The sequence below is a fragment of the Lissotriton vulgaris genome, chromosome 6 (genome assembly GCF_964263255.1).
Source record: "Lissotriton vulgaris chromosome 6, aLisVul1.2, whole genome shotgun sequence".
NCBI lineage: Eukaryota > Metazoa > Chordata > Amphibia > Caudata > Salamandridae > Lissotriton > Lissotriton vulgaris.
This window is the reverse complement of record NC_141694.1, coordinates 1487316720-1487339907: the sequence shown is the minus strand read 5'-3', so window position 1 is coordinate 1487339907 and position 23188 is coordinate 1487316720. Positions and strand designations below refer to the sequence as shown.

The window sequence follows — 23188 nt, the reverse complement described above, 5'->3', positions numbered from 1 at the left end:
ATTTGGGAGTTTTGATACAGTCTGTTTTTCAATGCGATGCAACGTTTTTCATGTCACCAGCACTTCCTCACTTCACGCACTGTCACTTCATATGTGAGCACTAGAACGATTACAAAAGTACTTGATATCCCATTTATGCAGATAATAAATGTGTTGTCTCTTCGCATAACCCTGGGTCCTGTAAATAATTACCTACCTAGTCCAATTGGGACTACTGATTCAGATTAATACTGCTTCTAAATCACTAGTAGCCCTGGCTAACAGTACCTTTTTGGCCTCCGTCAGACCTTTGTTCTACACAAAAGACCGCGTTTAAGAAGGTACGAACAGGAGTGGGGGCGAAAAATCTGCGAACTGCGGGAGGGCGCGGGGGACACATGGCAGCAAATAGTGTTCGAGTAAAGGGGCTGATCGCCTCGGAAGGCACAAAATAACGACATAGGTGTCAGGAGGCAGGACTAACAAGCCAAACACCAATCACAATGCAGAATTTATGATTAAAGACAATCAAAAAGATGGGCGGAAAGCGGCTGGGGCTTCCCCCACTATAGTGTATACAGCATCTCTAGACGAGACAGCGCATGCGCTGCCTAGGTGAGACCTAAAAACGGGAAGTTTAAGGTCTCCCAGTATGAGAACTATCCCATCAGAAACTGATTTTCCTGCATGAGAACCTTTGTGGCGGGCACTATTTCACAAAAAGACACCAACTATATTCTTACTGGTCACAATGATCATGAAGCACTAAGGGACCCCTGCAAAGAGGTAATCACAAAATGAAACAAATGCCCTTAAAAGGGCCTGAAATCCATGACCAACAGCTGTCTAAAGGACTTGATCCCTAGCAGCGGAACTCCACATTACTAGGTTTGTCGCAAATTAATCTCGGCTGGTAAAGAAGCGGCATAAGAAAATTTGCTTTGCAACAACAGATATAGGACTCAATTAACTAATCAAATAAAGAAAAATGCATTCCATGGAAAGGTGAACCACTACCATGGCGAGGCATGTGATGAAGATGAGCATTTGGGGACATAATTGCTGAACACATGCTAGCTAATCGCAACCTTTTCTTCACTTCTATACATCTTGGGGCACTCGAACACAAAAATATCATATTTTTACGTAGGTGGCAAATAGGTTTGCCAGGAACCTGAAATGCAGTCAAACTTGCACCTACTCTTCGCAACAGAGCACGTTGTGACTAAGATCTTGATGGGTATCATTGGTTAATCAACTGTAAATTCCTCTCCTTCGGACTGCAAGAGAGCTCGCTGGATGTACTACTTCACCAGGGATTTGATTTGTATGAATTTATTTAGATCAAGCATATCGTTCAGAAATGTTATGCACTGTAACAGGTAGGGAATCAGAGAAACAGCTAGTTCAGGCATCTCCAACCAGTAGCTCGGGAGCTACTGTTAGCTCAACAGCACCCTCAAAGTAGCTCTCAGAGGTGAAGCCAAACCAATCCGATCTCAGGGATTCTGTGTATATTAAAGAAGGCAGCACTGCTTGTTTCATTACCAGTAAGAGTTACGGACAGCCAAACCAATGGCAGGACGTCTTGATGACACTCAAACACACACTCTGTTGGCCTATCAATCAATCAATCAATCAGGGATTTATAGAGTGCACTACTCACTGTGAGGGTCTCAAACCGCTGGGGGTGGGTGGTGGGGCATTTGGGCAGCCTTGGTCATTTGAAAAGCCAGGTCTTGAGGCTCTTGCTGAATACTTTCAGTGTGGGGCTTCGTCTGATGCTGAGTGGGAGTTTGTTCCAGGCCTTGGTCGCGATATAGGAGAAGGATCTGCCTCCTATTCTGGCACTGTGGATGTGGGTGATTTCGTCCAAGGCCTGGTCAGCAGAGTGGAGGTTTCTCTTGGAGGCGTAGAAAGAAATTCTTTTGTTGAGGTATTGGGGTCCGGTGTTGTGGAGGGCTTTGTAGGTGTGTGTGTGAGCAGCTTGAAGGTCACTCTTTTTTGAAGGGGGGCCAGTGGAGGTCTTGTTGGTTCTGGGTGATGTGGTCTTGTCGTGGGATGCTGAGGACGAGTCTGGCTGCAGAGTTCTGGATGCTCTGGAGTTTGTGGAGCAGAGATTTGTTGATTCCAGCTTAGAGGGCATTCCGGTAGTGAGTGCCTGGCTGACGGTCTTCCTGGATTCGAGGGGGGTCCATTTAAAGGTCTTGCGAAGTATGCAGAGGGTGTTGAAGCATGTGGAGGCTACGGTGTTGGCCTATGGTTCTGTCACATGAACCATCTTTATCCACTTTAAATCTACATAAGAAGCAGATTGGCCATGTTATATGCCCTGCTCTATCATTCACACTGTGTGTGAAATCAAAGAATAGTAGCAGCAGTAACCAGGGCTGACCCACCAAAGTGTGTGACTGCAAGAACTAGAGTGAACATGTGTTGGTTGGGATCATGATCAACCAAAGAGCTGAAGGAAGAGAGTATGCATCCAGGGCAGAGAAAATTAGAAGCATCACATTCATTTTTGTGTGGTTGTGCGACATTGTGTCCGTCCCTAATAAATCGTGTTGGTTCCTTAAAGCTACTCCTAGCGTCAAGGGCTGCCAAATATGTATGCTGGTCCCATCATAAGAGTATTATCTCTGACGCAATTGTGCCAGTTCATGGTATAATTGTGCCACGGCCATAATATTTTCGTCCTTGACTATTTGGTCATACAAGTCAAGTAATTACATACTTGATGCCATCCCTGACATATTAATAGCATGACTGACCTGCTTTTAGCCATTCCTGACAGAGTGCAACCGCTTCTCCCATAATAATTGCAAACAAAACAGGTGATGGACCGAATGTGGATCAATGTCACACATTCATCCCAGTCCAAAAATCTGGGCCCAAATCCATCTTTTTTTGCACTCCACACCACCCTGGGTTAGACAATGGCGATATGCAAATCAGCTCTGACCCTGTGCCCCATGGGAACAGTCCAGTCCGAACTACAAAAGCCATGTCCTTCCCAGAACGGAATCAAGCATCCGAGGACCGGTAGCTTCTTTCCTTCCCAGTGAAAGAATTGGCTTGATAGTTTGGTTTGCCCTCGTCCCATGATACACTGGGCAAGGGACAGACTAATTTGCATATAGCCAGGTTCTGAGCTGGGATGGTGCAGTGAGCTAAAAAACGGTGTTGGATTAAGCCCTGATCTCTTGACTGGGTGAGAGTATTCTGCTTAATTCAGAAACTCTGTCCATCACCACCACCTGTTTAATTATTTTGTCTCCCATAATAATGGCCATAACTGATGTATGTTGGGCATCCAGCTGTGGCAGTAGTAGCCCCGGTTTAATGGTGGGCTTTATTGGCATAACAGAGGCAATCTTAGTGTTATGGGGAGGAAGCATGGCCTATGATTCCAATTCCTGGGCATTTGCAGCAGAATTTGTTCATCAGAGGCATTTTTACAGGGCGGTACTCAATGAAAACGAAAAGCTGATGTTTAGGGACTGTGAATTTTCTAACAATGAAAACTGATTTAATTTTTAAAGAAAAAAATGCTGCTTTTTCTGAAAAGGTTTTTCTTTTGGAAAATTGAGTGTGATTGCTCAAATTGGATAGTGGTTTTGGTAGAAAAATGTGTATTTTTAAAAACTAAGATGCTAATGAAGACAAAATATTACAATTCTAAAACACATTTAAAGTTGTTAGCTGAATGATCATTCAATTTGAGTAGGGGAGACTTACTGCTGTGGTAGTACCCTTTGTGGCACACAGCATCTGATGGTTTGAATTTTACTTGATTGCAAGCATTTAATATTGAAAAACGTTTTCCTAGCATTCTGCTGATAACTTCATCTGGAATGTGTGGGTGGTGACTACTGATAAATCGTTCAAAGGGTGGACATAGTGTAATGGTAATACATATCATCAGCTTTTTACAGTGATCAAATAGGCTAGTAGCTCGGCAGGACTTTCCATGAGCAGAATTAGCTCTCACTACAGAAAAAGGTTGGAGACCCCTGAGCTAGTTGGATGGATAAATTGAGGGAGTTTGGTATGGTTATGATTAAATGATGTGAAAAACATAACAATGAACCTGGAATTAGACAGATTTTCTACCAGTGCCATGCTGGATGGGAGCAAGCTAGAAAACTGAATGATAACAGTAAATTAGTACTGCACTGTGACTAGTTGGCGATATGTTGTCTTTAAATCAATAATGTAAGACTACTTGGTGTCACCCTGAGCTGCTAGCATTTCGTGGATTTAAAGAGCTAAAAAAAAGGGACGAAATGTGTGTGGAGGCAAGAGCATAGTAAAGCTTTCAGTTATTTTAAAGAACTTATTTTGAGTGCAACTGCGTTAAAGCTATTTATGAATAGTGTTAGTGGATGTGAACACTGTCCCTTTAATATCATGTGCTCTGAGGCAATACAGTACCACAAAGCATGAAGCAGTAAACAGAAGCTGGGCTGTTGAAAGACTGAAGACCTTCCTCTGGGGATCAGGTTTTGATCTTTACACTGAGTACAACCCTTTCATGAATTTGATGGATGGCAATAGAGTGGCAAAAGCATTTTCAAGACTAGTGCATCTAATTTCGAGACTGCAGGAGTATAATTTCGCCGTCAAATATAGATCATTTTTAAGTAATGACCAAACAGAAGGTTTGTCAAAGCCACAGAGTGAAATAGCAGCTACTTGAGCTGAGCGAAAGTGGAGTGTGTTGCTGTGCCAGTGAATGCAGTTCAGGTGATGTGACGGAGTTGTAATTAGTAAGGAGTGAACACAGGCTATTTGAATGATGCAGTGTTGAGGGCGGTCAAGAAGCAAAACGTGAGAGGATTTTTAATTTAGCACCAATTAAAGAATGGTTTGAAGTCTCTTGTGCATGCAGCTTCAGAATCAGTGGGTGGAGATATAGTATCAAGACAGAATGTGTGCCTAGAGAGAGCATTCGTGAAAATGTAATGCGTATTGGACGCTGCGGACATTATGGAGCCAAAGTAACACAAAATTGTCTCACGCAAATAGATGTCCGTGGTTGGCTCTTTGATCTTTTATGTGCTAGATTTCACTTTAATCTTTAAAAATTCATCTACTCCGTTACTACTGATTGGATTTTTGTCGTTTTGGTGTCAAATAATTAATTCAAATGTATTCTATTTTTTCTAAAATGGTTTGGGAATTTTCTTCTGTTGTGTTTCCACTTTAATACGGTTTGCGTGCTGCATGAATACTTTACAAAATGCCTCAGAGTTAAGCCTGACTGCTTTTAGTGCCAAGCTACCCAGGGTTAAGCAAAGGTTAATTTAGTGACATTTTGTGATTCGCCCTGCAAGGAGTGTGGCTGTTGCTTGCCCAAGACTTACGCCCCAGTCAGCCAACAACCTAATTTCTCACAGCTAACAATGCCAGAAAAGCTTGAGGACATCATTTAGAATGCCCATGGTTGCCTTGGGAGGATGTTGTATTAGCTATAATATGACCTTATAGCTGGGAAAGATGGTTCAAGAAAATATTTGTCTGGTTTGGATTTTTCTCTAGATGAAATGAAACGAAGTGAAGTTAGTAGGATGCACATGAAAAGTACGATTGTCTTTTTTGCACAAGATAGTTTTAGGAGTTTGCCTACATCAATCTTAATGGGTCTGGAGGACTGTATACTGGGAGATAATGTAAAGATCTGTAGCAGAGCCCAAGAAAAATGCGGATTCACTTTGTACTTTCTATATAATATACTGCATATTGGAAAGGATGTTAAATAATGATAATGAAGAGCAATTAAAAAAAAACGTAAGACAACGGAGTTCAGTGAGTTTAAGAATGGTCTGATTTTTTAAAACGTTCCGGTGTTAAGCACAAATTTACAACACTGTATCAACCATGGGGTAATGGTGCAGTGGAGAGAGCGAACCGCATCATTAAAGGTGCTATACTATTGGTGAATAAGGCTTTGTGGATTAGCAAAAAAAAAATGTTGTGGGCATATCGAGTAACTGAAAACCATTCTACTGGTTACAGTCCTCTTGCTATTATGAGAGGACAGATAGCTTATTCTAGGAGTAACCCAGAATGGATGGTTAAGAGTAGGATTCATCATTGGATCCCCACGAAAGCCAAAAAATACGTTGAGGCTTCCAGAGATAAGTATCAAAAGGTATTATGATACTATGGGGGATTAACATATGTTGAACGTGCAAAGCACGCCACTTGGTTTACTGAATTCTACATACATTTTACTTTGTGATAGGTTTTGGAATGTTAGCCTTTGAGTGTTATAGTTCCTCTCAATAGCCGACTTGCATCTTGCTGATCTACTCTGTGGGTTGGAGGGGGAGGAGGGGGGGCGCTCAGTCAACTTGGTGGATTAAACATGTTTATTTAGCCCTTCTGTGATCTAGGGCTCTGTCGTGACTGCACGACCGACATACAACAAGACCTCTTCCAATTGTCCATGTAGGTTTGAGTAACAACTTTGCCTGCTAGGGTTACGTAGGACTATCATAATAAAGGAGAAAGTGAAAATTCGAGTCCCAGAATCCAAAGTGCTATTAGCTAAACAGAACGAACTGCCTAAAGTGCAAATCACAATTCTAGTGTGGCACCACAGTCTGTTATGACTACACTCCACCCCAGTCGTTAGGGGCAGGTGATTTGCTGGTCATGCTGACAAAATCACGTCTGAACAACGGCAGCAGAATGACGCCTCGCGCAGTTGAAACGCACACGCAGTGTGTGAGCTTCCAACATCTACGGTCAGGTCGCCCAAAGGGCGTAAAGGTCCTGGCAGATAACACTAGAGGTCCTACCACTGTGCGCCAATGTTTATACCTTTCCCGGCTGAGATGTTGCTGAATCGGATCTGCGCCGGCTTGTCTCGGTCCTGGTAAGCGCCCTTGATCCTGGCGCCGGTGCCGGCGGTCAGCACCCGTGGGGTGGCGTATTCGGGCATGGTCCTGGCTGTTGTGCGTGCGGCGGATGGATGCAGATACTGGGCGCCCCCTTCTCCAGCCAGCAGCCTTCAGTGAAAGGAAAAGGAAGCTTCCAGTGAAACGCCGGTTAGACAGGCGGGGCGTCTCTGACGCCTCTCGGATGACGTTAAGAGCTCCATCTAAGGCACAACCTCTAAGAGCAACAAAAAAAGGACTATAGACAGGGGAGCGCCAATAGAATGCTCGTCAACTCGGCGGCCATACAGTAATGGTACACGTTGAATGTACACGTAAGGAATGACAGGCGAAACCATATCTAAAGTCAGCATATTAAGTGATTTCAACAAGTCCTCCTGAAGACACTGGCATCTGCAAAATACATTACAGTTTCTAATTTTTTTCCAAGGAATTTATAGTCAAAAGCTGATCAAAAACAGTAAGTTGACAGCGGGGTATTATCCGGGTAGTTTAGTAATTCCCCCGCAAATGGGGACATTATAGGCAGTAACTATCGCATGTCTAGATACTTCAAAGAGCAGCTGCTATACCTCTCCAGTGCGCAGTATAAGGCGAAGCGACATTGAAGAACACAGCCAGTATAGATTTAACAATGGCCTTGATTATACCATGGGACAATAAAGGAACTTGGGTCGGAGGTCCGGTTGTATGAAGTCTATAGTACATTTAGGGAAAATAGTGGTTTCGGACCTTCGTTAATAGGTTTTTAATGTTAGTACCTCGATATCTATACCCATAGTGCATTGTGCCCGTCTGTAATACAACTGGTGCTCATGTAAAGCGCGCTGATACATTCATGTCAAGTTTGCGCTTATATAAAACTAAATGTAAAAAAAAAAAAATCCCACACCATGTGGTTTGGAAACGCCCGGTTACGCCCACCATGATGCCAAGCACAAAGTCTCTATGGCGACGGCCAAGCCAAGCCAAAATCTGCAAGCTGACAGCTCATTCTATCTAGCGAACCGCCGAACAATGCAGGACTTAAAATGCTTTATGACAAATGTACCATTAAACACGTGCTTTCTCTGTCAATAATTCGTGCAGTTACTTGAAATCTTCAGTAGGTAGATGTCACGTTCAACAGCACAATGTAAATCGTTTTTTTTAATATGGCGATTCGCACCGCACTTATAACAAATACATCATTTTACGACTGCTTATTACATTCTTCAATCGGGATAGCAAGATGGATTTTAAAATCCGAAAAGAAAATCATTTTCTTCTCAGTGGTTACTCCTAGTTATTAATACTGCAATATGGCGACTCTACTTTGGCGCCCAGTCGGCCGTTAAAAGTGTCCTCTTTCTTTGTATATGGATCTTCTGTCCCTCGTATATTACCTTACAGGGAGTTGTTGTCAGCGCAACAGGGAGATCTGGTCAATATCTTTCTTGGGTAGGAGAAGAGCATGTGCGCAAAAGAACTACATACGAACTTGATACCGTGTCTTCACGCAGACAATTTACATTTGATATGTCGTCATGGCCATTTGCAACAAGACATGTGTAACCATACATGTCGTCATGGCCACTGGAATTAAGGGGTCCGCAGAGAGCTTTCAAGTTTTGAAAATGCCCAGGAGTGAAAATTAATTAGCATACTTTTTGACATTAAAGGAAGTGGTATTACACAATCTTTGACATCAATGACAACAAAGGTAGCTGTAATGTTGTTCTTTGCCCCCACACAGTGCACAGAGACTCAGCTGAAGTTGCAATAAGGTTTATTCAGCTTACAACCAATTATCATTACCATAGAGCGCCGAGCGTCTAACCTTGACGAGCTCCGGTCGCTAATAACCGTTAAACTGAGTTCGCGCCTTCCAAGTCCTTCTCCTGCGCATGCGCGCGTCTCACGCTCTAGCTACGTGCGCAACGCGTAAGCGCGTTGACGGCCGTAGGCTAGAGCGCGACACCACATATCTCCCCCTTTATATAATACAAACAATGACATTCTGGAGTCCAACTCAATGTTCACTCATGTCGTAGTCTCTGAAACGGGAAGGCAGGGTTACTGCCCTCCCCATGCGGGTGCGCCTTACCAGGTTGTGTTCTTCACTACTGCTCCCCTCAGAGGGACTCCTTGTGCCCACCTGGTTGCTGCTCTCTGTGTCTTCAGTCGGGACTTCGTTATTTCCAGCCTCCGCTGGTGTTTGTGATTCTTCGTTACCTTCTTCATGTCCTTCCGTGAGCTCTTCCTCCTTGATGGTTTCATCTACTTGTATTTCCATTTCTCCCCCGCCTTGTGACTCTTCTGCCTTGGCCACCGGCCATTTCATGATCCTGTTGACTCTTGCCATGCGGTCTTGGAACCACACTTTGCCATCGCTTAGTAATGCTGCTCTGCCACGCACTTCTCTGACCTGTAAGGGTTGACTGTACTTGCTTTCCCCTTTCTTTTGAAGAGTAGGGAGTTTGACCCTGACCCATTCCCCTTTTTCCAGCAAGACTTCTTTGGTGTTGTGTCTTCTGTTGTAGTGAGCAGCGTACACTCTTTGAGCCTTTTCCAAATTGTGCTGTACCACCGCAGGGGACCACTTGCTGGTCACCGTTTTCTCTCTCCACACAACGTTGTCTCTCGTGAATGGGAAACGGCCCCTTAAGATCTGGAAAGGGCTGTACCCTAGTACTGTCGGGGTAATCCTGTATGCCCACAACATGCTTTGGACTTCAGTCTCCCAATCTTTACCTTGCATTATAGCGGCTTGTATCGACCCCATCAGTACTCGGTTGAACCGTTCCACTTGTCCATTACAGGCTGGATGATAGATCGCCGTGTGCTTGGACTTTATTCCATTCCTAGCCATGTACTTGACCCATTTGTCTGAGACGAACTGTGGTCCATTGTCACTCAGTATGGTCTTTGGAATTCCTTCCCTCAAGAACAGTGTGGTGAGGAATTTGAGTACTGTGTCTGTGTCCATGGATTCCTGCACATCTATCTCGGGCCATTTGGAGTATTTATCTTTGACCACGCACAGGTATTTGTTGATGCCTCTGTTGTCAAGCACCGGTCCCAGGATGTCCACTGCAATATCCTCCCACGGGTTCTGGGGACGGTCGAATTCTCCCAGCGCAGGCCTCAGTGGCCTGAGAATTTTGTCAGCTCCTTGGCACTGAACACATTCTCTTACTTGCCTTTCTATCTGACTGTCCATGCCTGGCCACCAGTACATCTGTTTCACTCTAATTTTTGTCTTTACGATGCCCAGGTGCCCCTCGTGAAGTTGTTTCAACAGTATAGGAATTATGGTCTCTGGGGGTATCACTCTGTCTCCTCGGTACAGGAATATGCCTGAGTCACTTAACGACAACTCTTCCCGAATCTCATAGTATTTTCTCAATTCTGCTTTTAGGTTCCTCTTGTCAGGCCAACCGGAGGTGAGATATCGCTTGACTTCTACCACCTCACAGTCCTGCATGTACGCCCCGGCCCATTCCTGTTTGCTTATTGTCGTCTCCGCGTCGACCATGTCCGCTACCATCTCGTCTGTGTCTGGCGAGGTTTCCGGAGCGTCTTCCATGGCGGAAGCTCTACTTAAGTAGTCTGCCACTTTGTTCTGTGTCCCTGGTAGATACTCCACATCATACGTGTAGTCCAGCAGTTTGAGCGTCATCTTTGCAATGCGCGGTGTGGCTGTATCGTGGCCGGACGACGTCAGGACCTTGACCAATGGTTTGTGGTCGGTTTGTAGTTTGAACCTGGTGCCCCAGATGAATTGCCTAAACTTTCCCATGGCCCACGTGACTGCCAGCATTTCCTTCTCGATTACACTATATTTTTGTTCGGTGGGGGACAAGGCGCGAGATGCAAAGCTAATCGTTTCCACTGTGCCATCTTCTCTTTCTTGAGCGAGCACTGCCCCTAACCCCTTGTCGCTGGCGTCCGTCGTTAGGATAGTGCTACCTGTAGGGTCATAGCCCCGTAAGGGCACTGCTTCACTGATGTCTTTCTTCAGTCCGTCAAATTCACTTTGCGCTTCCTCGTCCCACTCAAACTTTGATTTATCCCTGATGAGCTGGCGAAGCTTATGTGTCTTGGTGGCGAAGTGTCTTACGAATTTACTGTAGTATTCGGCCATTCCAAGGAACGACCGAACTTCTTCTTTGTTGATGGGGGCTCTCGCATCATTGATGGCCCTCACATTCTGTCGTTTGGGTGATATGCCTTGACTACCAATCTCGTGTCCTAGGTATGTGACGGATTGCATTCCTATCTTGCATTTGCTCCACTCTGCCGTGAGGCCTTTGTCTTGCAGAACGGTGAGCACTTTGGTCAGTTTGCTGTCGTGGTCATCTTGGTTGGTTCCCATTATAAGGATGTCGTCCTGAAAATATTGGACTCCTGGCAGGTCTTTGAACAGACGATGCATCAGTTTCTGGAACACAGCGGCCGCTGAGGCCAAACCAAAGGGCATGCGTCGAAACTGATAGCACCCAAAAGGCGTGATGAACGAGGTGTATTTCCTGCTCATTGGGTGCAGGTCGATTTGGTGATACGCCGACGTGAGGTCGATGGTGGAAAACCATGAAACTCCTTTCGTTTTCGCTAACATTTCCTCGATCCTCGGAAGAGGAAACTTTTCCACTATCAGGCACTTGTTGAGTTCACGTAAGTCCACACATAGACGGACATTTCCATTTGGTTTCTTGGCGACAACTAATGGGGCCTACCATTCAGAACTGTCTATCGGCTCGATGATACCTTGTCGCTCTAATCTCTGGAGTTCCGTTTGTACAGCATCTTTTATGGAGATGGGAATGTTCCTGACTTTGTGCGAAACCGGGCGGGCTCCCTCCTTGAGTAGTATTTTGTGTACAAACTTGTCCAATTTCCCCACTGTGCCTCCAAAGACATTGGGGTAAGCTTGTTTTAGTTCTTCTCGTTGGGGTGACTGGCTATCTTCCGTCAGCAGGATCTGCTCCTTGCCACCAGGATCTAACTTAATCCCCAAATCTCCAGCGTCTCTCCATCCAAGTACTGAGGGCCCTTTCGCCGCCACATACAGCTTGCAGGTGGCTGTTCTACCTCTGAATTCAAACATCAGGGGGCGGAAACCCACAATGGGGATGGCATTTTCGGTGTAGGAGATGGGACGTATGTCCGGTGGGTGTAGCTTCGGTCCTAACTTTGGCACAAAGTCCTCCTCCCACACAGATTGCTGTACTATTGTCCAAGGGGATCCTGAGTCAACTGCCACGTGCACCTTCACCCCTCCGATAAACATGTCCGTGCGTGGCTTGTCTGAGCGTTTGCCAGTTACATCCAGCACTTGACCTTCCACACACAGAACCCAGTTTTCATCCTCTAGATCATCTTCTGCTTCAGTTTCCAACTGCGTAGATTCCATGCACTTGACCATGGACCTCTTCCCCTTCTTGCGGCACACCTTCTCAAAATGGCCGACCAGGCCACAGAACGCACATCTGGCGCGAAACGCCGGGCACCGTTTGTCCTGAGCTGAATGGGCCGTGCTTCCGCACTTGTAACATGTGAACTTGCTGTCTGTGGTTTGTCGTCCTGGCCCAGTTTGCTTCCCTGGCCATCTCGATTCATGCCTTTGTTCTCCTGTGGGTCCTTTGTGCTTGTACGCCGCTGAGGCGTCGTCGATTTTGTTAACCATTTGCTTATGCGCGTTTTCCCTTTTGGCGGCATCAGCACAGCGCCTGGACAACTCAACCTTCTTCACCATGGCAATGACGTCTTTGAGCGAGGCTTCGCCCTGCGCCCAAAGTTTGTCCTGGACAGACTTGTTGGTTGTGTGCATAACAATCTGGTCCTTGATATACTCGTCTTGAAGTTGCCCATACTTGCAAGTGATGGCCAGACGTCGCAAAGCCGCCACGTAGTCATCTATCGATTCTCCCGCTTCCTGTTTTCTTTGCTGGAAGTTATAACGGTCAATGGAGACACAGACTGCCGGTCGAAAGTGGTTATCTAGGTCTTCCAACGCGTTCTTGAAGACGTCATCTTCTGTTGCGTCTCGTTCTTTTGGCACAATGTTCGCAAATACACGCACACCTTCCGGGCCTAGGTTGTGCAGTAACAGCCTCTTTTTCCGGGCAGGAGGATATGGTTCCCCATTCTCATCTTCCAAGGCTTCTACATAGTTTTTGAAGTACTCCCTCCAGTCTTCCCACTTCATGAGGGGTTCACCCGGTCTGGGTAGGAAGGGGACAGGAGCCGTCAGTGCAGAAGCCTGGTTGGCCATGCTGTGCGCGTTCCTGGGTGCCCCTGGTTGGTTTCTTGGGCTGCCTGGCGCACTAGGGGCTCCCAACCCCCTTGCAGAATCTCCTGGGCCTCTGGGGCTGCCTGGTGTGCTGTCCACAGCACCTTGAGGGAGACTGAGGGATTGCTCGCCCTCCTCTGTATTCAGGGAGTCTCCTTTCGCTGCCAGGGTACTGGCTGAAGGACCCCCCGCACTCCGGGACAGCACTGACCTTGCTTCCGTGGTCTGCAACTTTTTTCCTCTGCCGAGTTGCTTGAAGAGGGTGCACCCATCAGCCCACAGTGCTGGTTAGTTGCTGCTGCCACGCTCTATGGTTCGAAAGCGCACCGCTGTGCGTACTTGGTGCACACAGGTCTGGGGTTGCTGTCTGGTGCTCAGGATGCCGATCCACTGTGAGGCAGTGTGGGGACAGTGGGATGCTCCCAGTCCTCGTCGCCACTGTAATGTTGTTCTTTGCCCCCACACAGTGCACAGAGACTCAGCTGAAGTTGCAATAAGGTTTATTCAGCTTACAACCAATTATCATTACCATAGAGCGCCGAGCGTCTAACCTTGACGAGCTCCGGTTGCTAATAACCGTTAAACTGAGTTCGCGCCTTCCAAGCCCTTCTCCTGCGCATGCGCGCGTCTCACGCTCTAGCTACCTGCGCAACGCGTAAGAGCGTTGACGGCCGTAGGCTAGAGCGCGACACCACAGTAGCGATATCATTGAAATGTAAAAAAAAAGAACGTTGGATAAACGAAATGTAAAACCTAAGGTAGAATTAGAGAGGATGTGGCTTAAGGGCTAGAGCGGCTGGCTTGAAGCTAGGGCTACGGGTTCGAGTCTGGTGGGAGGCTCAAACATCCTGTGATTCTTAACAATTCAAAATTTGCGAACATTCGTGACAAGAATTTTTAATTCTATTAAGGACAAGGAGGCGAGGATTATGCTTTCTCATTTCTTTATTAGAAATGCTCAGCAGCTAATCACAATATAGTAAAGAAAAAACCAACTACATTTTCCATGAGTACTCTCGGTAACCATAGAGTATACACACTATATAAGGAACCATAGAGAATAAGACACCCTCTTTCTTTGTCAATAGTAAAAACAGTTCAGGTCAAGAAAATTGCAGTCCCAGACGAAACCATGGATTAACGAACAACATCCCGAAGCAGCAATCCACTGGAAAGGCAGAAGCAATGTTTGCAGCAGCTGAAGAGCCTCCGGGACGAGCAACAGCCAACAGGCAGAAGGAAGAACGCACAGCAAGCACATCATTTAGGATCTGAGCCTGATAAGCAAAACCGAGCCGTAATATACTATACCCACAATGGATCAATCATCAGAACCAAATGGGGGAGGGGGGGTGTAAAAATGGCAAGAAATTAACATGAAACAATGCATAATACAATTGCATACAAAGCAAAAAATCAAACAGTAGAAATGTAACCAGATAACTTGAGTGGGATAATCCTCGCCTCCTTGTCCTTAATAGAATTGAAAATTCTTGTCACGAATGTTCGCAAATTTTGAATTGTATGTCAGGACAGGAGGCTCCGATTATACTTGTTCAAAGCTGATCCACCACTACAGAAGCAATATGATCAATTGGCTTGTAATAAAAGTATTTAAAAACTGAATCAGAAGACCTGTAGCGATTACCCATAGCTGGAGAGCTTGTATTCGGAAATACCGCTGCAGCACTACATCTCCCAGAAAGCCCTGGGACCTGGCTAAACGGCCCACGCCCTCTGGGAGTGTATAAAAACACTCCTGTCCCATCACCGAATGCTTGTCAATCCTTCCGGTTTTACAATCGTGTTTGGAACTAGCCTTCCAAGAGCTGAGGGTGCGCGGACGCTTGCCTTCCCGCTGAGGGTGCGCGGACGCTTGCCTTCCCGCTGAGGACGCCGAGAGCTGAGGGTGCGCGGACGCTTGCCTTCCCGCTGAGGACGCCGAGAGCTGAGGGTGCGCGGACGCTTGCCTTCCCGCTGAGGACACCAAAATACTTTGTGAATTTCTAGTAAGTTGAAATCTGATATATACATTTAGCACGGCTGTGCTATCAGAGTGTAGGTATCTACTTTCCTTCGGATATTCCCTGAGGATATTTTGAACCTTACACGTACTGAAAACATCTTTCCCTCCCGTTAGTGAATCAAACTACTCGGGGAGATAAGTTAACTTATTTTCTTCCTGTGAATCGAGCTGTGAGTTAACAGCCCCCCTTCCGCTTGAACTTGAGTCTCCATCTTCCCCAGACTTCAGGCTGTTTCAAGCGGTGGTTATTCGTAAGTGACTACTTGATTATATGTATATATGTTACAACTATGATATTTGCCTGATCGTAGTACTAAACAAGTGTTCTTGTGTTTACAGACATTGTTGTGACTTGAAGTCATCCGAAGCCTTAGACCAGACCTTGAGGGGTGTCTTCACAACAACCTTCCCCGAGCAACTATCCTTCCACTTACCAGGAGGACTACCTGTCTCCGGTGTGTATGTCACACGGAGAGGGTCAGTGCTATCGGGTATAGGGAAGACTATCTTCTCTCTGTGGTCCCCGCTGGCTAGACACCTAAGGTTAATGGCTTGTGTATTCTTCACTTGGGTTACTTGTCTGCTGCTAACCTTGACAGATTGACAAGCCCAAGGAAGAAGACTAGCCTGGGCCATGGATACGAGTGCGACTTTGGCCTCGTTACTTGAGGGTTTTAGCTTACTGCAGCAAGAAGTGCATGCATCCCGAGTTGAGAACCAAGAGCTCAGAAAGGATATGAACACCATGCGTAGAGAAGTCGCTGGCATGTCACGAAAGAATCCCGGGGCAGGGTCATATATTAGAGAAGCCACGCTTCCCCCTCCAGGACAAACCATATCACAGCCCGTGACCCCAATGGCAGCTGGGGGTGGGTTCTTTTCGCCTACAGCCATACCTTCATCCTTCACGGACCACACTCCGACGGTGCACGTCATTCAGAACACTGGAATACCTGTGGCTCCCCCTGAGAGGTTCTACAGAGATCCCAAGAAATTTGAGACATTCCTAAACCAGTGCTGCCTCCACTTTTTGTGTAAACCTTCTGTGTTTCAGGATGATGAGGCCAAAACCGCATTCATGATGTCATATATGGGTGGAAACGCTGCAAGCTGGACTATCCCTTTAATGGAAAAGAATGATCCCGTTTTACACCGGTTCCCCGACTTCTGTTCCGCCTTAAGGAAACTCTTTGATCGAAAGACCCACATGTTATCCTTGGATAAAGAACTCTTGACACTGCGACAGGGGTCACAGGACTTATTGTCGTACATCACCTCTTTTAACCGGCTCTTAGCCGAGACTGATTGGCCACAAGAAAAAAGGACCTCGCTGTTCTATCAAGGCCTGAGGAGTGAATTGAAGGACGTCTTGTCCCAGGTAGTCCAACTGCCTGCGACTTGTGAAGAACTCATCGACCTAACCTTACAATTAGATCATAGGCTGTTGGAGAGAAGAGGAGATCGGAGCAGGGGTGATGGACGTGGATGGTATCCTAAATTCAAACTCCCACAGGAAGACAGCACCAAAAGTTCTGATGGTACTGAGCCCATGCAGATCGGGGGTATTCGAGGTCCTCTGACATCTGAGGAACGAGAGCGACGGCGGAAAATGAAACTCTGCATGTATTGTGGAAAAGGGGGACACTTCATACGAGAGTGCAGAGCAAAAACCCCACAAACAGAGAGGAATCCCGCACCACGAAAGTCGGCTGCTCTTGGAACACGAGAGACGTCGGAAAATTAGAACGTCCAAACCAGGTTGAGATCTCTGGGATGGACCGGCAACCAACAATGATCTCCACATTACTTGCCAATACGATGATGCCTGCTGTTGCACATATGAACTTGCCAGTGTCCCTGTGGACAACTAGGGATAACTTCACGCAAATGGATGCGCTGTTAGATTCAGGAGCCACGGGAAATTACATGGACATTGACTACGCAGACTCCCTTGGGATATCGTGGGAACAGAAGGAAGAACCAGAACATGTAAAGGCCGTGGATGGATCCACCTTGTCATCTGGGCCTGTTATTAAACACACAATCCCTTTGCGAATGCAGCATGGAGAACACACGGAGTATATCCAATTTGACTTGATTGCTGCTCCTCAGTTTCGCCTGATCTTAGGCATGCCATGGCTCACGTTACACGATCCTGTGGTGAGTTGGTCTGCTCGCACAGTTGCCTTAACCTCCTCCTATTGTATGGAACATTGTCACAACCCTTTTTCTGTGTCTGCTGAAGAAGAAGAGAGTCCTAGTATTCGACACCTGGCTGTGGCATGCACAGAGAAACACCTATGCAGTACTTCCAGTCTACCTGAAATTTATAATGAATTCCGTTCCCTGTTCGACAAACAGAAGGCTACCGGTTTGCCCCCACACAGGGTCTACGATTGTTGCATCGAACTCCTCCCGGGTGCGGCTATTCCGTGTAGTCGAGTGTATGCCCTGACTGAACATGAAAACACCTATTTACAAAACTACATTGAGGAGAATCTCGCTACAGGATTCATCAGCCATTCCACGTCTCCTGCTTCTTCACCCCTATTTTTCATTCCGAAGAAAGACTGTGCAGAATTAAGACCCTGCATCGACTACAGAGCCTTGAATAACATCACTGTGAAGAATAGATACCCCCTTCCACTGATTCCAGTCATGATGGACCAAATAAAGGGCGCTCGTTACTTCACCAAGTTAGATCTCAGGGGAGCTTATCATCTGGTCGGAGTAAAGAAGGGCGACGAGTGGAAGACCGCGTTCCGAACAAAGTTCGGCTTATTCGAGTATAATGTCATGCCCTTTGGCTTATGCAACGCCCCTGCGGCATTCCAATTTTTTATGAACGAAGTGCTCAGGGGCCTTCTGGATACCATCTGTGTGGTGTACATCGACGACATCCTTGTGTACACCAGTACTCTCCAGGAACACGAACAGCATGTCAAGGAAGTTCTGAGTCGTCTGCAACAACACCAGCTGTTCGCCAAACTGGAAAAGTGCCTCTTCCATGCAACAGAAGTCTCCTTCCTGGGGTACGTGATCAACGCCAATGGCTTTCAGATGGAAAGTGGGAAGGTTGAGGCCATCACGAATTGGAAAACCCCACAAGACGTGAAATCGGTGCAGAGTTTCCTCGGCTTTGCGAACTATTACCGACGTTTTATCAAGGACTTCTCTAAAATCGTCCACCCCATTTCCAATCTGTTACGGAAAAACGTTCCTTTCAAGTGGGGTGAGGAGGCAGAACAGTCTTTCCGTATTCTTAAAGACAGATTTACCCAGGCCCCCATATTGCGGCATCCCGATGCCCAACTTCCATTCATTTTAGAAACCGATGCCTCACAGTATGCCTTGGGAGGGGGTGCTCTCACAACGCCACCCTGAAACAGGACAAATCCACCCAGTGGCCTTCTACTCAAAGAAGCTCAGTCCCAGCGAAGTCAATTATTCGATTACGGACAAGGAGTTGCTTGCCATCAAGAGGGGTTGTGAGGAATGGAGACATTACCTGCTAGGAGCACGACATACCATCAAAATCTATACGGACCATCGGAACTTGTTATTCCTAAAAACAGCAAAGGCTCTCACTCCTCGGCAATTGAGATGGACTCTCTTTTTCTCTGATTACGATTTTGTCATCAAGTATCGTCCCGGCCCTCAAAATGGAAAAGCCGATGCCCTCTCTAGGAATCAAGACACTCAAGAGACCCAGTCAGAAGTCCCCGTGGAACCATCATCCATCCTTCCTGAAAAGTCCTTCACTGAAAACACTATTGCTTTGCTCATCTCCACAGATTTTATCGAGGATATAAGAGTGGCTTTAACGGATGTCGATGTCCAGACTTGGCTACAGGAAGAACCCCAATGGAGGTCACAAAAAGACGAACGTCTGTACTACCGCCAGGCCTTGTATGTGCCGGACACTGGGTTGCAAATGCAGGTGCTCAATTGGGCACATGACTCTGTGTTAGGCGGACATTGGGGAGTGTACAAGACTATAGCTACCATTGAGCGATCGTTCTGGTGGCCTACCTTATGAAATGATGTCAAAAAATACGTAAGGAACTGTTCAGTGTGCACCCAAGGTAAAGCAAAACACAGCAAACCTACGGGTCTGCTACGTCCAATTCCAGTACCCCCTAAACCGTGGCATACGGTCTCGATGGATTTCATTGTGGAGATGCCTTTATGTCAAGGAAAAACTACGGTACTGGTGATTGTGGATCACTTGACAAAAATGGGTCATTTTGTACCTTTGGAGGGTCTACCCACTTCTGCCGAACTGGCCATGATTATATTGCAGCATCTCATCAGAGCCCATGGCATTCCACGAGTCTTCATTACAGACTGAGTGGCTCAATTTACATCCCGTTTTTGGAAAGCCCTTTGTGAATCATTAGCTATTGATGTTAGGCTCTCTACGAGTTACCACCCGCAGACAGATGGCAAAACGGAGAGGCTCAACCAAACTATCGAACAATATCTGCGTTGCTTCACATTGCAAAACTCGACGGATTGGGTCACCCTATTATGGCTAGCAGAATTCACGTATAACAACTCTGACCACTCCACCCTGGGTTGTTCCCCCTTCTTTTGCCTTCTTGGGTACCATCCGAACATTCTTCCATTCGATTGGCCAGTAACAACCAACCTGCCCAGTATTCAAGAACATCATGCTCATTTACAGGCTGTACGGATAGATGCGAAGCGCCACTTGGCGGAAGCTCAGGCATCGCAGAAACGCTACGCCGACAAGAAACGCACTCCTGAACCGGTCTACCAGGTGGGGGACAAGGTATGGCTTTCCACTAAAAACATTCATCTCCGGGGTATCAACAAACTCAAACCTAGATACATTGGTCCCTATAGTGTTGAGGAAGTCATCAACCCTGTGGCCTTGAAATTATCCATTCCCCAGAACTGGAGGATCCATCCTGTTTTTCACGTCTCCCTGCTCTTGCCTTGTCCCTTAGACACTAGATTACCCGTTCATCCTGCACCGGTGTTGGTAGAGGGATTGGAGGTATACGAGGTAGAAGAGTTGTTGCATTCACGGATCCATCGGGGCAGAGTGCAGTATTTGGTTGGTTGGAAGGGGTTTGGGGTTGAAGGGAGAACGTGGGAACCAGAGCAGAATCTCCACTGCCCCGATTTGGTAACTCAGTTTCATCTGCAGAATCCAGGGAAGCTGGGTCGACCGCCGGGTCGGCGATCCTCGAGAGGGGGTTCTGTAGCGATTACCCATAGCTGGAGAGCTTGTATTCGGAAATACCGCTGCAGCACTACATCTCCCAGAAAGCCCTGGGACCTGGCTAAAAGGCCCACGCCCTCTGGGAGTGTATAAAAACACTCCTGTCCCATCACCGGATGCTTGTCAATCCTTCCGGTTTTACGATCGTGTTTGGAACTAGCCTTCCGAGAGCTGAGGGTGCGCGTACGCTTGCCTTCCCGCTGAGGACGCCGAGAGCTGAGGGTGCGCGGACGCTTGCCTTCCTGCTGAGGACACCGAGATACTTTGTGAATTTCTAGTAAGTAGAAATCTGATATATACATTTAGCACGGCCGTGCTATCAGAGTGTAGGTATCTACTTTCCTTCGGATATTCCCTGAGGATATTTTGAACCTTACACTGAAAACATCTTTCCCTCCCGTTAGTGAATCAAACTACTCGGGGAGATAAGTTAACTTATTTTCTTCCTGTGAATCGAGCTGTGAGTTAACAGCCCCCCTTCCGCTTGAACTTGAGTCTCCATCTTCCCCAGACTTCAGGCTGTTTCAAGCGGTGGTTATTCGTAAGTGACTACTTGATTATATGTATATATGTTACAACTATGATATTTGCCTGATCGTAGTACTAAACAAGTGTTCTTGTGTTTACAGACATTGTTGTGACTTGAAGTCATCCGAAGCCTTAGACCAGACCTTGAGGGGTGTCTTCACAACAACCTTCCCCGAGCAACTTGTAGGAGAGTAGGGTCTGCAATCCTATGATCACCCAGATTTTTTGCTTTTGTTTCACTGGTTTACGACTTTCTCTGGCTGTGGGCCTGCCAATCAGACCCACAGCCTGGCTGTTCTCTTTCTAAATTACAACATGTGCCCTAGGTGCATTTACCAATTGGTACTGGGCCACCTTATCAGACCCTGTAACTCAGGGCATAGGTGTACCCAGGGCCGCCAGGGACTGCAGCATGTATTATGCCACCCCTGGCTGGCCTCCTAAATTTGACACAACTGGCTGCATGACAGCTGGGGCGAAGCCGTGTAATCACCCTTTGCTTTAGATATAGTAGCTCTATATCTAACCATACAATGGACACCCGAGTCTCTATCAGTCACTCCTATGGCAGGCCTTGACAATCCTGAAGGCAGAGTGCATGGGCTCGCGTGAACTGTGTTCTGGCCCGAGCCGAGCCGGTTGCAGCTTGCGGAGAAAAGACCCAATGGCTGTTCCATGATAACGCGTGCCACATCGGTAACTTCGGTGTCGCGTTATCAAGACATGTCGAGTAAGGTGTCATACGAATCGGGATGCTGCCCTCTCACCAACTCTGGCGACGAGGTTAGCATTCCGCCCTTCTAGAGGGACACGACATGTACGTAACTGTGAACCCCGGTTAAAGTTAACGAAAGCCTCAGCTCCACAAAATGGATGCTGCCACCACAGACACGAGTCTGACCTCCTGCTGCTGGGAGTCCTTCCAGCGAGGAGCACTTGGACAAAGGGTTTCCTGTCGAGGGCGGTGTTTGCACCGTCCCAGACAGGGTTTGTGTATTCTGGGTAGGTAGGGCTTTTGCGAGAAGGTGACTGCGGAGTGGCACCCCGGTGCTCACTACGCATCTGCCGGTTAGAACCAGTTCCAGGGGCGACAGCCCTGGCCTGGGGAAAGTCCGGCAGGGGAGAGGGGCGTAACTACCCCCCTTCCTGGTCCCACCCTTAGGGCAGGACCTAGTCATGTACCCACCCCTTTCTTTAGGATAAAGGCCGGAGCGGGGACCCTTCCAAATTAGATCATCTTTGAATCAAGAATACTTTCTACGAAAGGACTTCAAGACTCTTCTCAAGATTTCTCCCTTGTGGCTAAGGAGTAGTCACCCTGCATCAGCGGGCACCATCTAAGAACTCTGCGGTTTGCTGTAAGTCCTTCCTCAAGGAATCCGACGGCCCAGCTCGACGAGAACCGGCTTCCCTGGCACCTCTGACCTCTACCCACGTCATCAGCTCAGCTGTGATCTGTGGGTGCGACGAGACCTCGAGGGACCGGCCATCATCAGAACCGGCACGCTCTTAAAAACCAGCACGACCATCGAGGTAACTCTCTGGTGAGTGCTCCGGGGTCTGAGAAGCCCCGACCCTGAGCCGCTCCAGCACCGAAGTGCAGTCTCCCAGCATCTCCACGATCTGCGTGGGGCCCTTCTGCTCGCTGCTCAGCACGTTGTCTGGTCACTAGCCGCTGGCTTGTGTCCTTCTGTGACGACATCCGAGAATCATCACTGCCGGTCTGGTTGCTCCAGACTGGCCCTTGCTTCCATCTTTTCGAGAAGCACCCCGGACCCTCCTGGTCCACTCAAGACGCCGACAGCGACATCCGTCGTGGGACAGCTCGCACCTCCACCGTGGTCGCCGACAACGCCTCCTGGTCCGTGAGACTGCAGAGCCTAGCGTCGCCCACTCACCTGGTCGAGGTGACGGCCAACCGGTGCCTTCCTGGTACCCTCTGACTACTGGCTAGTAGTACGAACTTGGTCCCCTCTGCTTTCAGGTTTCATCAATCTCCGATCCAGGCTTGGATCTCTACGAACTATTCAGCACTGGTCGCCGGCCAGCAACTCCTTTTCTTCCGGCTCCTGGCTCGTCAGCGAAGACCCCGACGCCTGTAAGACTTGTGCAGCCGCAGCCCTCGTGGCTAGGTAACTCGGCATTTCAGTGCCTGCATAGCCTCCTTACTCTAGGGTCCCGAGTCCCTCGCTTCCGACTTGCCTTAACCTTTCCGTGTCCTCGGA

The 23188-nt window shown here is 47.4% G+C and overlaps 1 protein-coding gene across 1 annotated transcript in view; it reads right to left on the bottom strand.

Annotated features, from left to right (window-relative positions):
• CCT4 (chaperonin containing TCP1 subunit 4) overlaps positions 1-7094 on the bottom strand; it is a 153849-nt gene extending 146755 nt beyond the window's left edge. Inside the window, exon 1 of the mRNA XM_086927640.1 lies at positions 6808-7094. Coding sequence (XP_086783766.1) covers positions 6808-6928 — 121 coding nt within the window. The 5' untranslated portion in view covers positions 6929-7094. The remainder of the gene's footprint in view (positions 1-6807) is intronic.
• Between the last annotated feature and the right edge of the window lie 16094 nt (positions 7095-23188).